The sequence below is a fragment of the Malaya genurostris genome, chromosome 3, assembly GCF_030247185.1.
Source record: "Malaya genurostris strain Urasoe2022 chromosome 3, Malgen_1.1, whole genome shotgun sequence".
Taxonomy (NCBI): domain Eukaryota; kingdom Metazoa; phylum Arthropoda; class Insecta; order Diptera; family Culicidae; genus Malaya; species Malaya genurostris.
Window position 1 is genome coordinate 300082846 of NC_080572.1, and position 16079 is coordinate 300098924.

General features: G+C 35.5%; 1 protein-coding gene across 6 annotated transcripts in view; it reads right to left on the reverse strand.

The window, feature by feature from the left end:
* Positions 1-16079, reverse strand: part of LOC131439112 (RNA binding protein fox-1 homolog 2-like) — a 573206-nt gene that overhangs the window by 103090 nt on the left and 454037 nt on the right. For all 6 annotated transcript variants that reach the window (XM_058609730.1, XM_058609729.1, XM_058609732.1 and 3 more), the window contains one exon: positions 14035-14127. In XM_058609730.1, coding sequence (XP_058465713.1) covers positions 14035-14127 — 93 coding nt within the window. The remainder of the gene's footprint in view (positions 1-14034; positions 14128-16079) is intronic.

The following is a 16079-nucleotide window of genomic DNA, read 5'->3' on the forward strand; positions in this document are numbered from 1 at the left end:
TTATTTTATGATTTGTGTACCTTATGATCAAAAAAGAACCGGAATTTTCATTTTAAAATTCTTGTCCAATCGGTAAACTTTCATTCTCTCAACGTTGGCAACAATTTTATACACATTCTGTCAAATTTTGACGCATATCGTACGATTAGTTTTTGTTTGGCGTCTATACAAAGAAGTTGAAAAGTTTTCGTGTGGCGATTTTTATAATGGATGAAAATTTAGAACAACGTGCGTGCATCAAATTTTGTGTTGCAAATGGATTTAAGTGTTCCGAAACGTCGAAAATGTTAGAAAAGGCCTTTGATGAATCGTGTCTAGGAAAAACACAGGCATACGAGTGGTATAAACGCTTCAAAGGTGGTCGTACAAGCTTAGATCATGATGAGATCCCTGGCCACTTCTGTTACTGAAGAAAACATTGAATTGGCGAAGCAAATCGTGTTGCAAAATCGTTCTGTACCGATTAGAGAGATTGCTGTGTTGTTGGGCATCTCTTATGGATCAGCCGAACACATTTTAACTGATGTTTTGGGTTTGAAACGCGTCGCTTCTCGGCTGGATCACCACCACGATAATGCGCCGTCTCACACAGCGTTGGTTGTGTCGCAGTTTTTGGCCAAAAACTCAACCAATATCATCAACCAAGCACCGTACTCTCCAAATATGGCCCCGTGTGACTTTTTCCTCTTCCCCAGACTCAAATTGCCATTGCGGGGAACGCGTTTTGAGACCATAGAGACCATAAAAGAGAATTCGCTGCGTGAACTAAAGGCCATACCTTCGGCGGCTCATAAAACTTGTATGGAAAATTGGATCAAGCGCTGGCATGCATGTATTGCCGCCGGAGGAGAGTACTTTGAAGGCGATAATAAAGAAATTTATTAAAAAATGAAATTTTACGTTTTTTAATAAAATTTCGGTTCTTTTTTGATCATAAGTGCGATTGCGTACTCCACAGCATCTGATATGTAACTGTTCCGCATTGACGCAACTACGTATCCGGGTTTTTGGTTTATCATATATGGTTGAATATGTGTATGGGGAACTAAAATTGAAGGATATTTTATCGTTTCTCACTCAATATTGTAGGGAGCAAGTTCATCGTTCTTCCTGGAGTACATAAATCCCTTCTGTTTCTACTTTAAAAGGTTTGAGCAGATTGTTTGGCAACCCTTTATGGGGTACCGAATTTACTCTCTGCTCATACATATTGCGAATCGTTCTGCATGCTTCCGGGAATGCAGAATGGTGTCGCTTCTGTAAAATCTCTAAGTCTTCTCGGGGGTTGGAAGTTTTATTAAATGTACCTTTTGGCACCTGCAGATCGTTCAGTATCCTGTAATGCAGGGGTTCCCAAAGTGGTCGATATATACCCCTTGGGGTCGATATCCTTTTTGCGGGAGTCGATGTAAATGAAAACTGCCTATGGGGGTCGACGAGGTCTAGGAATCGAGCCCCTATTGGTTGATATAAGTTATTATTTGAAATACTTATGCTAAAAAAGTTGTGTTCATTTGATCATCCGCAGAAATTGGTAAGTATTTTACATCAATATTAAAAAATCAAGAAATTGAACTTCCAAAGGAATTTGTTGATGGAGGTCTGAGGCCTAAGTAAATTTTAGTAAAGGGGTCTATGACTCAAAATAGTTTGGGAACCCCTGCTTTAGTGGATGCAGAACGATTTACTTTATTTTGTTTTGTCCTGTTGTTTGTTTCCTGATACGTGAAAAAGCATTTAATTTTTTCAGCTTGTCCAATCGATTTACTATAACTTTTTCTTGGTAACCATTTCTATACAGGTTCTCGAGATAAAAACGAATAATACAAATACCCTTTGCAAAAATCAATCTTTGTTTGAATTTTTATCTCCATTGGTTTGCCATACTGCAGACGTGTGCAAAGTGCATTCTCATCGGAGTATGTGAAGTCAGATGATTTGTTTGCGATTTCTGGAATTGCACAGAAATAGCATTCAATAATGTTATGTTCATGATTATTTGTTGCCATTTCACCCTAACCATTCAAAAGCTTCGTTTTGAAGACATCAGTAACTACAATAACGGTGCGTTGATCAAATGAACGGGGAAATGAAAAAAAGACAATTTCTCGGTAGCCGGCTGCCCAGAGTGTACATACCGCACATATCTGGAGCATACTCAAAGATTATAATATTTTTGATAGAGTAACAACTCTATAGTTAAAAAAATACCGCGAAGAATACCGTGAAGACCCGGCGAACGACCGCAACTTGGTTAAAGCCGGGTATAAATAAACGATAAAAAAATACCGTAAAACAACTCGGTGTCTCAAAGTTTATAGTCAATATCGTTGAAGTAAGAATGTATGTGGAACATGTGACTGCCTAGGTTAAGTTGAATATTTTTGAAATTGCAGTTCGGTTGGAACTCAAGGCCTATAAAAGGTTCATTTTTGGCCTTTAGAAAAACTAATAAGGAAATCAATTTTAACTTTGAACTTATGTGTTTGATTTAGACCAATCAAAATGTAAAAAGTCATTCTCTTTTTTACCAACCAGCTTCTACCCATCATTGTATATCAGTTAAGGTTCCACAGCACTGAAGAAGTCGACGTTGCTCGTTCACTAATTCCAACCATTCTGGGTACGCCAACATCCACAAACTTGTTCTAAATCAAGTTACAATAGTTTTCTTTTTTACGAATGCTGCCGTCAATGCGTGTTAACAGGGTATGATGTATGTGTGCATACAAAGGTTCTGAGATCTAACAGAAAGAACAACAAAACTTGTACAATGCTGGCACTAAGTAATCATAGCAATATGAACAGTGGTTATTAGGATTTTGTGAAAACTGTAGAAAGAGTAGTAGTAGTAGTGGTAGTAATGGAAGCAGTTGTAATAGTACACAGGTGGATACGAAAAGCAAATAGTTTAATCTAGCTAGGCGATTGTGTTGGTACTGTTTGATAGCTTAGTTGAACAATAGAACATGAGTGTAGCGAGTATGTAGTGGAAGACTGACTAGAGAATCGGAAGCCGTGTCGGTAGTATGTGTGGCGAATGTGAAACACATAGTATTCTTGCATGTCACAGTGTGTACGTGTTTTGGTAGCGGATGCGCTTCACTAGTCCTAAAGCCATTTACTGATATTAATATACCACTGAGTCTCTCGTTTACAACTTTACAAATCAGATCCGTTTTTTTTTATTATTTAAGGACGATACTTTTAGGTATGGTTTATAATAGACACCAAACTGCCGCTTCCATGATAGTACGGTTAATAAATAGTAGTCGGAAACGATCGAACGACAAACTCGAAAACTAAAAAAGAAAAAAACAGGGTAATACTTCGTTCTCAGTAGCAACTTGCATCACACTAAAATAAAGGACGAACATTTCGTATGCTTCCATGATCCAAAAATTATATTAAAATGAACCTAAGACTCTCTATAAGAAAACAATGATAAATTAGACGACTGGTATACTTGAAATACGCACATTTGTTCCAGATCAAGAAACACAAACTAATCAATTGATGTGGAAAACAACCGAAACCAATAACAGCTATTGGATGATTTTCAGCACTATTTACCTTTCACCAGCAAACGGCACTGGCTCAAATGCAATCCAAAAACAATGAAAAAAAAATGCCTCCAACTGAACAACGATTATAATAAGGTTGCAGATCAGTACGAAAATGGAAAAGTACAGGAACATGGCGCCTCATTCAAAATATATAATATATTCAATTCAATATATACCGATTGTACTATAGAAGAGTAGCACTCCAAAAATTGGGGAATAATGGTATTCGTATGCATATATATGTGTATAGTATAAGTAAGTAATACGGTTTCTCAGTACTCAGAACGACGTGCGTTTTCAACCAGTAGGCGCAAGCAAACCTGGTACCACGTGGATTGCGAGGCAGTGCATTAAGGATTTAGCTTCGGTTGCACTTCCGTTCGGTCCAGCCTCGCATCCCCCCTCCCAAGTGGTACCAGCCTCGCTCGAAGGGTATTATTATTATTAAGGCGTATGTATATTTACTAGCATCACTGTTTTCCGGTTTAATACAAAGTTGGCATATAAATGGTAAAGAATATTACAATAGAAACTGGCAACACTGCATGACTTTTCGGTTTTTAGAAATAAATTTATTTTTTCTAAAAAATGGAGGACAAAGGAAATGCGATACCGAAGGGTAGGAAAAGAACCATGTTTCGATGAAGAGGGAACCGGAGGGAACAGCATCAATAAGGATCCGACGAGAAGACTAATTATTTTGCTATACTTAGGCCGTTGTATTTCTCCGGGCTGGATTTAGGAAGTGTCGCAATTTTTCCATCCGGTTCGTGTTCGGGCGAAAAATTTATCGACCGACTGAAGGCACAAATGTGCTTCGTGAGCGATATCCTGCTAATCCCGCTGAACGGTGATTATGGATATGTAGCAGACAACAGTACTGGAAGGAAAGCTTTGTGTCGTCAGCTTTTTTTCGATTTTCATTCGGGTTTTATTTCCAACTTTTTTTTCTACTTTCCCATCCACTACTGACTGCTGTTGCATCACATCGGTTTTGGCGAGCACACGTTCTATTGAAGGAAATACAGAAATGGAATGGAATGAAAAAGTTTTTTTCAGGAAATTCGAAGCACTGAAATGGGACGAATTGCACGGAAAGCCAGCAACTGGGAACAGAGCAAGCGGACTGATTCTAGATGAAATCGAAAAATTCTCGCTTCAAAATAGAGCAACGAGGTTTTACCAAAAGTTGGCCAAGTTTGAGCGGAAATAATATCAATTTCGCTGACTCAAACCATTCCGTGCTGGCTCCTGCTCGAAGCTCGTGCCAGAAACGTGGGATAGATATAAACGTATGACGCTGAGTCCGGAGGTGACTTGATAAATGATCCATCTTTAATTCACATTGAGAAAATATTTATATTATGCATTATATGGTTATTAATGTGTGTTTAGCTTGTGGAGGTTGCCGGCTACGATGATGAGCAATTCCTTACTGCATCCGGGTGGGAAACTTTCGCTTACAGCAACAAGCGGAAACATTTGGGATTAATTGAAGATTTGAAAAATTCATTAAAAAATTCATTGGTCTTATTACCTTTTGTTTAAAGTGTTCTCGAGTTGGTTTAAAAAAAATTAGAGGATTGTATTCAAGACACGACCGACCACAATAACATTAAAAATAGAACGTTTCTAGGGTTTTTTTCGTATGGGAATGGAGATTTATGTATGCAAACCGATCCGTTGACAAATTAAAGCATTTTTAAGCTTACAATATTGAAGCTTTGGAATCATTTAAATGAGGAAAACCCATTAACAAATCATCGAGGAACAAGCGCTGCAAATTAGATCCGAAAAATCTATCGCCGATAATTCTAAATTGGCCTGATAGTTACCAGAGAACCAAAATAAAATACACAATTCAAACCAATTTTTCAATGGTATGCAATTGAAATATTCAAATGACGTCTCATAAGTTTAAGTTAAATGTTTCCGAATCGATTGTTTGTTGAGTTATATAAATCAAAATTATGACAGAAAACTGTAACCCGATTAGTTTTGCATGTTTTAAATTGACACCCAGCCTCGGGAAGCGAAGTGTAAGGCTTTTTTAATGGCAAAATCGAGAAAAAATTTGCTAAATACATGGGATATTCTAAAAGAATCGGTAACCACGCTGATTCGGTTCTTCAATAGCTAGTTGATATATAAGATACTCAAGCGAACACGGTGTTGCGCAGACAACAGGAAATTTCACCAACAAATAATGCAAAAGCGACAATCCAGCAAGTGAACACATATACAATCCAGTCATCAGCTCACTGGACGAGCTACTTGTTTCATTCACAGTCAAACATCAACTAGGCAAAGAAATATTGTGCAGCATATATTTATAGATTTTTCTTCATACGACGCATTACGATGCGGTGTTTTTTATGCATGACGCAAAGCCTCCTATGCCGAACAAGAAGTTGACGTCATTTTGTACAACAGGGATTGGTGGATGAAAACATAGGTCGATTCCAACCATTTCTTCAATAGTATGCTATTGAAATACTGAAAAGACGTCGTCATACATGTTTAAGTTAAAAGTTTCCGAATCGATTGGTTGGTAAATTATAACAATCCATCAACAAATGACCGAGTTATTAACGTTCAAAATTATGACACAAAAAGTTAACACGACTATTTTTGAAACTTTTAATTGACACCCGGCCCCATATAGTGAAGAGTAAAGCAATTTTAATGCCAATATTTATTTCACCGAATCTCCCGGAATAGAAATTTAAATTAAAAAAACGAATTTATTATTTACTACACTTAAATCGTGACAGAAGACTGCGACAGGCAGTTCGCTGTCGCTCGCTCAAATTTTGTTGAAGCATAAAACCTAAGCATTGGGTAAATCTCGCCAAATGAGTAAACCTAGACAGTTGTGCTTTCAACTACGGGGCGTTGACACAACAAAGGTTTTATTGTTAAACTTTTGACAAAATATTTCATTGCAGAATTTAGTTAATTATCGTTTATTTAACCCCGACTATATCTCTTTGGGTCGTTTGAATTCTCATGGAACTTTTATTGTCCAAGACAATTGCATGGTTAGTACTATTTTTTTCTAGTGGAATAAATCTCATATAATAATGGAAGAACTTTGCCCCGATCCATCTGGTACTAACTATCTTCCCAAGTCGGAACTTAAAACAATGAAAACTAGCTATGGTTTGCTGGTGAAAGAGACACATTTGTATAATAATAATTCAATTTGATTTCAATCGAACATTTTTTGTATTCGATCATTCGAGTCATCGATCATCGAAAAGCGTCAATCAACGAGTAAAATTAAAGGACCGTTGGTAAAAACCAGTCTTCCCAAATAAACACCGAACACCATTCTCGCGGAAGTTTTGTTCTCACACCGAACTCTCAAGTCATACATTTGTACATGAACGCGTGTTCGGTGGTACAATCAAACACCATGCACGAACATTGTGTACGGACTCAATGTTTGCCTACTGCTAAACAGTGATTCCAGATAAGAATCCCAAGCACTTATTACGTGTGAAGTCTTTAATGATTAATAAATTAAATAATCCAAGTAGAATCCAGAGTATCTCCTAAATCGTACAATACACATTCTCTGCAAGTTTCGTGAAAAACGATATATTGGATATTGAGCCACATTAATCTTTGGATATAAAACCCAAAAATTCTATTCTGGTTTTCTTTCTTTGTCAAATAAACGTAAATAAACGGCAACACTGACATCCTCAGTTTTTTTTCTTGCTTCTATTATACTCACCCTTCTCTCACTATAATTACTACCGAACTTGTTTTATTTTTGCTTTGTTCTGTCTTTACTCTATCACTGGTTCAACTGGGGAGCGGGTCATTTCGCCGAATAGGTCATTTCGCCGAAAGGGTCATTTCACCGAAAGATGGCTCGGCGGCACAAAGCGGCATTAAATATTTTTTATTTTCACTTAATCAACGGAAAATACCACATACATTTGCCTGGTAGATACACCTCTGCAATTGCTTTGATGCTTAGTAGCTAATAGTCAACAAGTTTTCTTGGGAACTCCGTTCTGAGGTTCATGAATTAATCCTTATTCAAGAAGTACAATTGTTGACCTACGGGCGTTAACGCTATCATATTTCATTTGTCTTTATTTTATATCAATTCTAATTACGATTTTCAGACGATTTCAGGATTCGGCGAAATGACTTTCGGCGAAATGGCTTTCGGCGAAATGGCATTCAGCGCAATGTCATTAGGCAAAATAACCCTTTCGGCGAAACGGCTTTCGGCGAAATGACTTTCGGTGAAATGACCCTGATCCGTTCAACTGTACCAAGCATGTGCTTGGTGCACGTACACGATGTACATGCACGGAAACTAGACCTAATGTGCGTACTGTGTTCGTTGAACTGGAACATGAACTCGCATTAAGTTTGAGGATTGATATGTGCTTGAAATTCAGTGCACAACAAGCGTATCGATGTTCATGGAAAGACTGGTAAAAATTTTTATGAGACCGACGCTCGAATAATTAGGCGCACTTGCTCTTACAGCTCTTACCACAAATTTAACAGTTCTGATAACATTTAAAAGTCGATGTTATTTCTGCTAATTTAGATTTAGATAAACTTTTGCTTAAGTATCAGTCTTTATCAAAAATACAGTTTGGGCCAAAATTTGATCTGGTGTCTTGGGCAACGATTTAGTCAATTATCGGAAACATGGGAAAAAGTATACACTGTCTAAAAACTGCTATGTTTTTGTTTTATTTCGAAAATAACACTTCCAAGTAAATTTTCTTTATAAAAGATCTACTCGTTTTATGTGTTGTAGTTGACAACTGAAGTTTATTGCACTATAGATCGAAATTAAGAAAAAATGGAGAAACAAGTTTTCAATATTTTATGAAAGTACGGAAAATGTTTTATAAAAAATGAAATAATTTTGTTTAAAACGCCTACCGTCTTTCACGTCTTATTAGTTAGAAAGAAATTTCCTGAAAAAAAGAAGATTTTTTTTTAAATCAATGCTTGTTCTAATTTTGTATCGCATCTTATTACTCTTTTTAAATTTCGAAAAGAATCTTCGCTGGAAATAATCCATTATTCACTACTAGATATAACAGTTCGCTTAGCCAACTGCAAATTAGTTATGCACTATAACATACAAATGAACGCAATCATTAGGTTATTATTTTCTGAACAGATTTGTAACAGAAACGGTGACATTTGAAGCAATGCATACTTTTTCATGATCTTCTAGCATACAAAAATACCATACAAGATATAAGAATTGAAGTAACATTCAAAACGGTAACATGTTTTGTGTCTTATTTTTTGCCAGCTTGCGCACTTTCAAAAAATTGGATTAAAAATTGCTTCATGTTGACCTATAGTTCAACAAACATATTTTTTTGTCGGCAACATCATGCCAAAAAAATCGAAATGACGAATTTCGGGCCAACTCGAACAAATATTTACAGTTTGTTTTTCCAAAATTGATCTAGATTGTCTTTTGAAAAGGGTCAAATTTGGTGTATATTTTTTTCAAAATGGTTACAGTAAAAAAATAACAAATCCTACAATAATGTGTTATATAAGTATTTTTCCCAAAATCAGTCGATTTTTTGGAAAAAAAACGTGTTTAATCCACCTAGCAGTGAGATGATACCTTTTTTATCAATCCGCATGTGTTTTTTGCATGAATATTCTTCGGTGTTTAAGTTTTCATTACATTATTTTAATGACCGTCGTTTTAAGCGACAATTTGAGATTTTAATCACTCATTACTCTGTAATGTCGAAACTGCAAATCAGATCTAATTTGAATCTAGAAGTGTGATAATCGATCAAACATGCCATGATATGTAAGTTCAACTTTAGAGTTTACGGTAATTTAAGGTATTTCCAGAGCCGGTATTCAGGAACCAGCATAATCCAAACCGATTCGTATGGCCATATGACGAATAAATTACAACAGTTTTGAGTCCAACTTTGAAGCTTTTCGGGATTGTCATCTTCTATATCGATTTGAATTTTACAAATTCATCATCATGTAATTCGAGAACCGAAAGTCATAATTGGATAAAATAATTAATTTTTGCATGTATGTATAAAATTAATTATTTTTTTTATATAAGTTTGTTTAAGTTTGAATTTTTGTTTCTGAAATTTGATTAGGCTTTTTTTGAGAAAACGATTGAGCTTTGAGAAACGATTCGATACTGGAACCGGAATTCGAAATTCGGTGTAGCCGAAGTCAGACAAATTCACCTGATTAGTTTACATTTGTTTCAAAATATTTGAAAATCAGTTAAGAAATCTTTGAGAGTTCATAGCACGAATTAAATTTTTAGGTGCCTTCTGATCGACAACTGAATACCACTAAAACTGAAAAAAGTTAATTTTTTTTATCGACTATCCAAATCTGCTTACCCGATAAACCTGATTAATTTATGTGGAATAGACATTTTCATACCAATCACCCTGTATCCCCGAAACCGGGAGTTAGATCTGACTGAAGAGCAAAATGTTTTATAGAATCTCGAAACTTTTCATTTGAATCTTAGATGATTCTTAGATTAAATTTGAATCTTAGATCGGTTCAGCCGAATCAGTTCAGAGAAGAATGAGTTACACAATTTTGATTTCGTTTCACATATCATCCTGTAGTTTCGGAACCAGAGGTCGGAACCAAACATAATGCAGGAACTTTGTTTGGGAGCATACGACTTTTCGTATGAATCTGAATTTGTAGAAAAGAAATTTTCCGAGAAAATTGAGTGAAATTATTTGTCACACACGCATTTGCTGATCTCGACGAACTGATTCAAATGGTATATGGGTGTTTTGTTCTTCCAGCATTTATTGATGTAAGCAGTTTAAATCAATATAATTATGAAATTGTTCAGAATTCGAAAGTACTGCCATCTTTCCAATATGTCATATTCGAACGATTATGTTGCCAAAAACGAACCGTGCTAAAATCGGTCCGAGGCTAAATGTCATGAAAAAGGATGCTGTACACTGTCTTTTTGGTACTTAGAAACAATTGTATGTAACAGTATAAAAAATCTTGTTTTCCGTTGCTCCCAAACATTTCTTTGTCATACAGCGCTCAAAACTCCTACTGCTGGAATAGGGAGAAAAGTCGTTTACACAAAAATTTCGATATCTCCGTTAAAAATGGACGGATTTTAACAATCTATGCCTTGTTGGATAGGTATTACCGAGCGAAATCTAAGTCTGGAAACATATTCTGTTTTCAAGGTGCAATATTGCAATATATGACGATTGGCGGGAACTGAAAATACCTATAGTATGGGACAAAATTTCATCAAAATCAAAATAGTAGGCCTCGATAAGTTTTGGTTTTCAATATTTCATTCAAAACTTTACCTTTTTTAAGAACTTAACTGGCACAACACTTTTAAGTAGCATTTGTCTTTTTTCGTTTTTCGAAAAAAAATGGTCAAATAAAGTTGGACCCTTTTCAAAAGACTGTCTGGATCAATTTTTGAAAAACAAAAGATGCAAATTGGCTTTCTGTGACAAAGTCTAATTGTTTTGAAAATTTTTGAAATTTAAATCTGAGAAAGGACTTTAACAACATTTGTCCGAGTTGGTGCGAAATTCGTGGTATACCTTTTTTGAAAAATTTGGTTTAAACATACTTCTCATAGTACCGAAAATTTGCTAGAAAACATTACCGAAGACATCTAATTAATCGGACAAATCGATTATGAAATGTATTTTCTTGAAAATATCAATAAATTTTTTCTTTGACCCTTTTCAAATGTAAGGCTAGTGACAAAATGGCTAATGTTTATGCAAAATTTGAGCCAAATCAAAATATACAAAAACTAAATTAAAAAAATAAAACATTAGTTCCGGTGAAGCCGCTCAGAATAACAATCTAGCGTTCTAATTTAGATGAACCCAACGTACAAACACGAAAGGCACAAATTTCAAACTATTCACAGGAACGTGATACTTGAGCCAGTTTATTCTGAAAAACTAGTTTTACCAAACCATTCTGAGGATGAAAAAAAGCGAATTATTTTTGTGCAGTTCTAATTTTCAAACTTTTTAACATAAAATTATTCGCAAACCTTGAAACACTTTTTTGAAGATTCCAACCGAAAAATTCTTCAGCACGGAAAAAAAACTTGAAGGCACTCTCTGAGTTCAAGGATCTGCTAGGAGATTGATAAAGAGAATCTCCGAAATACTAACCATTCCCTCTTTGTTGAATAGACAAATTTTCAGTGTGCGGTTGCGTTTAAACAAGCTGGTGTGAGTGAATTACATTCACGTGCTCTCGTCTGAATCCACCCAAGGGCGCACTGGCGCGTAAACTGATGCGCGCCAGTTTTTGCGATTTTTAATGTTTTAAAGAGAGTAGAACTTGCTTTACAATAAAAATGTTTATTGTAGTAGGGGGAAACAAAATTCAATGATAAATTGTTTTTTTTTTTTTTCAGAATATGTGAGCCCTACACTTTTCCTATGCGAATCGTACACCAGAGCACACACCGGCGTGTACACATCGGTGTAAATTTCTGCGTGCACCTTAGATCATTTTAGAGCATTTTTCTACCACTTTGATGTGATTCGATGTTAGAGGTGACAGAAAATAAACACACGCTCTCATGATGCGTGCACACTGCATAGAACAGTGGTTTATATGTGCAAAGAGAAGCGCTCTCGTCGATGTTGAGTAAATTCAAATATACCGCGAGAAAGTGTCGAAATAGTGTCGCTTTGTTTTGAAAATAATCAGTCAATTAAGATAATTCGGAGGGAATATGAACCGAAAACTGATGCCTTCAACAAACTAAACTATCGCGCCTTTGTGGTATCGATATTTTTCGTATATAAAATCAATGTTGTGCTAAGTAGGCATAATCAATCACGTTTACTTTTAATATTCATCTTTGAAACATCAGCGCATAGCAGTTTTCATGGAAACACTAGTACGACATAGTACTGTCATCAGTTTGCATCATCAGACATCAGAATGGACATTAAATTTTAGTGCTATTAGTTAGTTGTGCTAATCAAGAACATTTAATCTACACAGATCGAAAAATTCTTGTGATTTTACATCTTATCAGATGCACATAAATGGAGCGTCATATTTCACACAAATTTATATTCAAGAACATGTAAAATTGTGTGATTTGAAAATTACATGGCTTTAAAACGAAAGGAATAAAAATCAAAAGATCGGCGTCAACAACAGGGTTTGAACCGAAAAACATTAGATCACAAAGCACACCAGTTAGTCGACTTAGCCACAGAAGCACATACGTGCTTGGCTAGTAAATCGTGCATATAAATTCATACAGTCTCACTTGCTAGCCGAATGCAAATTACACTCGGAGCCAGTAAATTTCTGCACGAATGGAATAATGTGTCATTTGAGAAGTTCATTAGTTATGAATTGTATCGTTTGAAGAATTATGTCACATGTAAAATTCATTATTTCTTTCTGTGTACGAATTTGCTTACCGATTCAAGTTGAACTACTATACTGCAATAGTAGTTTATTTTGGGCGACAATTCAATATGAGTCCCTGATAATACTTTTCAACAATTCAACCAATCAGAAACCTTCATGAAAAGGAATAGTCACGCACAGCTTCAATGGTGGACATGGAACAGCAGTGTTCCCAGTTCTACAGCTGTTATACTATCACTAGCTACTGTTTCAAGAGTGGTTGCAAGTAGCAACTAAAACAAGTTAGTATCATTCCATCGTTAATGGCGTGTGTGTGTATGCTCAAGACAGTTACTTACTCATCATCACTAGAGTTAAAGCATTCGAGTATTTTTTTTTCAAAGCAATCTAATCGATCAGGAGGCAAAGGTTGAAATTGTTAGGTGTACACTTTTCTAACGAATGAATTATTCTTGGTGTCGGATATGGTTAGCTAGTGATCGATCAACCTTTTGTCATCTTGATTGTCGCTAAGCAATGAGTCTGCTACGTATTAGTTAATGAGACTGTTTCTTTTTCTCAACAGATGATTGCAACCTTCAACCTCCACGAAGCTACGCATGGCAAGGATGAACCAGTTATCACAACTATAGTGTAATTAGATAATTTGCTAATAAAAATATTATTCTTACGGTCAAGCACTAAATCATTTCCATCACTCAGAATAAACGTTTCGAGCAGCTTGCTTACCAATACGGCAAACTATATACTAGGGTATCATTTCGAAGCCGGTTCCGGTGACGGCCCGCTAAGTATGTCAATAGCAGCTAGCAAAATAATTAGTACTTCTATTCGGTCGGATATCCTAGGGGATTTCTGATTTTTTTTTATATATAGCTAAACAACATTTAATTTCATGATTATAATAGTGGGATAGATTCGGTGATTGGGTGAGGATTTGTAGTTTCACAATAGGATGGCAACGGGAGGAGGAGGAGGGGGAGGGAGGGATGATATAGTAGGGAATTATAACTAGGGGATAGTAAAAAAATCTGTTCATGCACACCTCAATCTTGCGTCCCTCAACCACAGTGCCGTGAAGACGTTCGCGTGCTCGCTCCGCATCGCTACTATTAGCGAATGTTACAAAACCGAATCCCTACATGCAAAAAGGACAGAACAAGAAACATGCATTAAAAACAGCGGTCCGCTCAAAAACAACGTGCAACAAAAAATATTATTTTCTTGTATTTTTTTCGTATATATATACTCAGCGGTAAAATCTCAAGTCTTAACTGTTCTTTCTAACAGAGGTTTGGTTTAATTGTTCCTTTTAACTAATGGATTTTACGCCTTTTTTCTTGATTGTTATAATATTGTACGAACAGAACTTGCACTATTTAAAAGGTTCAATACGAAATTAAAAAGAAACAATATAAAAAAACTCAAAACGAAACGATGGTTTCAAAAACGATTACTGTCAAACTGTCTGCACTGGTAGGTAGGTATAGATAGAAAGGAAATATAATGACAATCATTGTTTTCAATCAGTTAACAATCAAAAATAAAAACAAATATTCATAGCGCATCGGTCAGAGGGCAGATAAAAGAAAAAAATAAAAAAAAAACAAAAAAAAAACAAAGCATCATCATACTCATGTAGCTATCATAACAATTGGCATTAAGATAGAAGATCAGCAGCAGTAATTAATAATTAGAGATAATGAAAACGAAAGAAGGTAAATAGAAAGATAGCAGGCGCAAACAGTACAGAGGATTGCAAACCAACAGACACGGCAGGGTACAATTATTCAATCAATCTATTTCGAAGTGAACGATCGGCGGTCGAGGTCCGAATCGAACCAATTGTCTGACTGGATAGTGGTCGGGAAAGGAGGTAACTCAATTAAACTGTAAAACAACAGCAGAGAGTATCAAAAATTGAATTTCATTATGAGAACTGAGACACTATCGAACAACAATACGGAAACTGAAAAGAAAGGAGTATTGATCGACTTGGGGCAACGAACATACGATAGCAAATCCGAAGAAATTAGTAAACGTCAACTTCGATTTTGTTCTGATTCTGGTCGAATGTGTGCATGTGAGGATAATATCATGTGTGTGTGCGCGAGTGTGAGTTAATGTTGGTGATGTTAATGAGAGCAATTATTTGCTTGAATAAATTCGAATCATATTCGTAGCTGGCCAAACTCTCAGATTTGGATGAAAGTTTCTGGTTACGAAGACTTTATCACAAAAAGGCACTTTGCTTACTTTTTTTCAAAATTGATGATCTGGACTGTTTTTCGAAAAGGGGTCAACTTAAAAAAAGTTATTGTTTACAAAAAAGTTGTCCTAGTGAATTTCACAAGATCAGTCAAATTTTCGAAAAAAAACTGAATAAAATTCATATCGAGCCTTACACTGATAAAAATTTACTTTAAAAATTTAAAATCGATTCACAATTAAATTTTTTTTTATTTTGATAAAATTTTGCCCCAAGATTGATGATTATTTTTCCCTACTAACCGTTCATACGATTCAAGATGGGCACTATTAGAGAAAAACGTTTTTTTCTACAAAAACTATTTCTTGTGTCTTTTTATCGAAAATAAAACTGAACTGAAAGTCATTATCATCCGAGATTCCGATGAAACTCAATTGGTGAGAACATTACAGCGAATATTTTATTGTTAGTTGCCCTATATTAGCAAAAAGTATCGGTACTGGATAAGAAACTTATTTCTCATAAAAATGCCCACCATATGGAAGGTTAACATGTGAACATAATTACCCACATTGGGACAAAATTTTATTTAATTCGAAAACAAAAAATATAAAATAGTTTTTTTTCAGTGTAGGAATCGAATATGCGAATTTCACGCCAAACTGTATTCGGATGCGGAGCGCCTGCCCAGATTCGAATGAAACTTTCTCGATATATAGACTTTATCACAAAAAGCCACTGGTTAATTTGTTTTTCCAAAATTTATCTAGAAAATTTCGAAAAGGGCTATGCTTTTTTTAAAACAATTTTTAGCAAGCCAATATAGTTGAAAAAAAAAACATATCTTACAAAAAATCACTAGTAATTTTCACAAAATTACT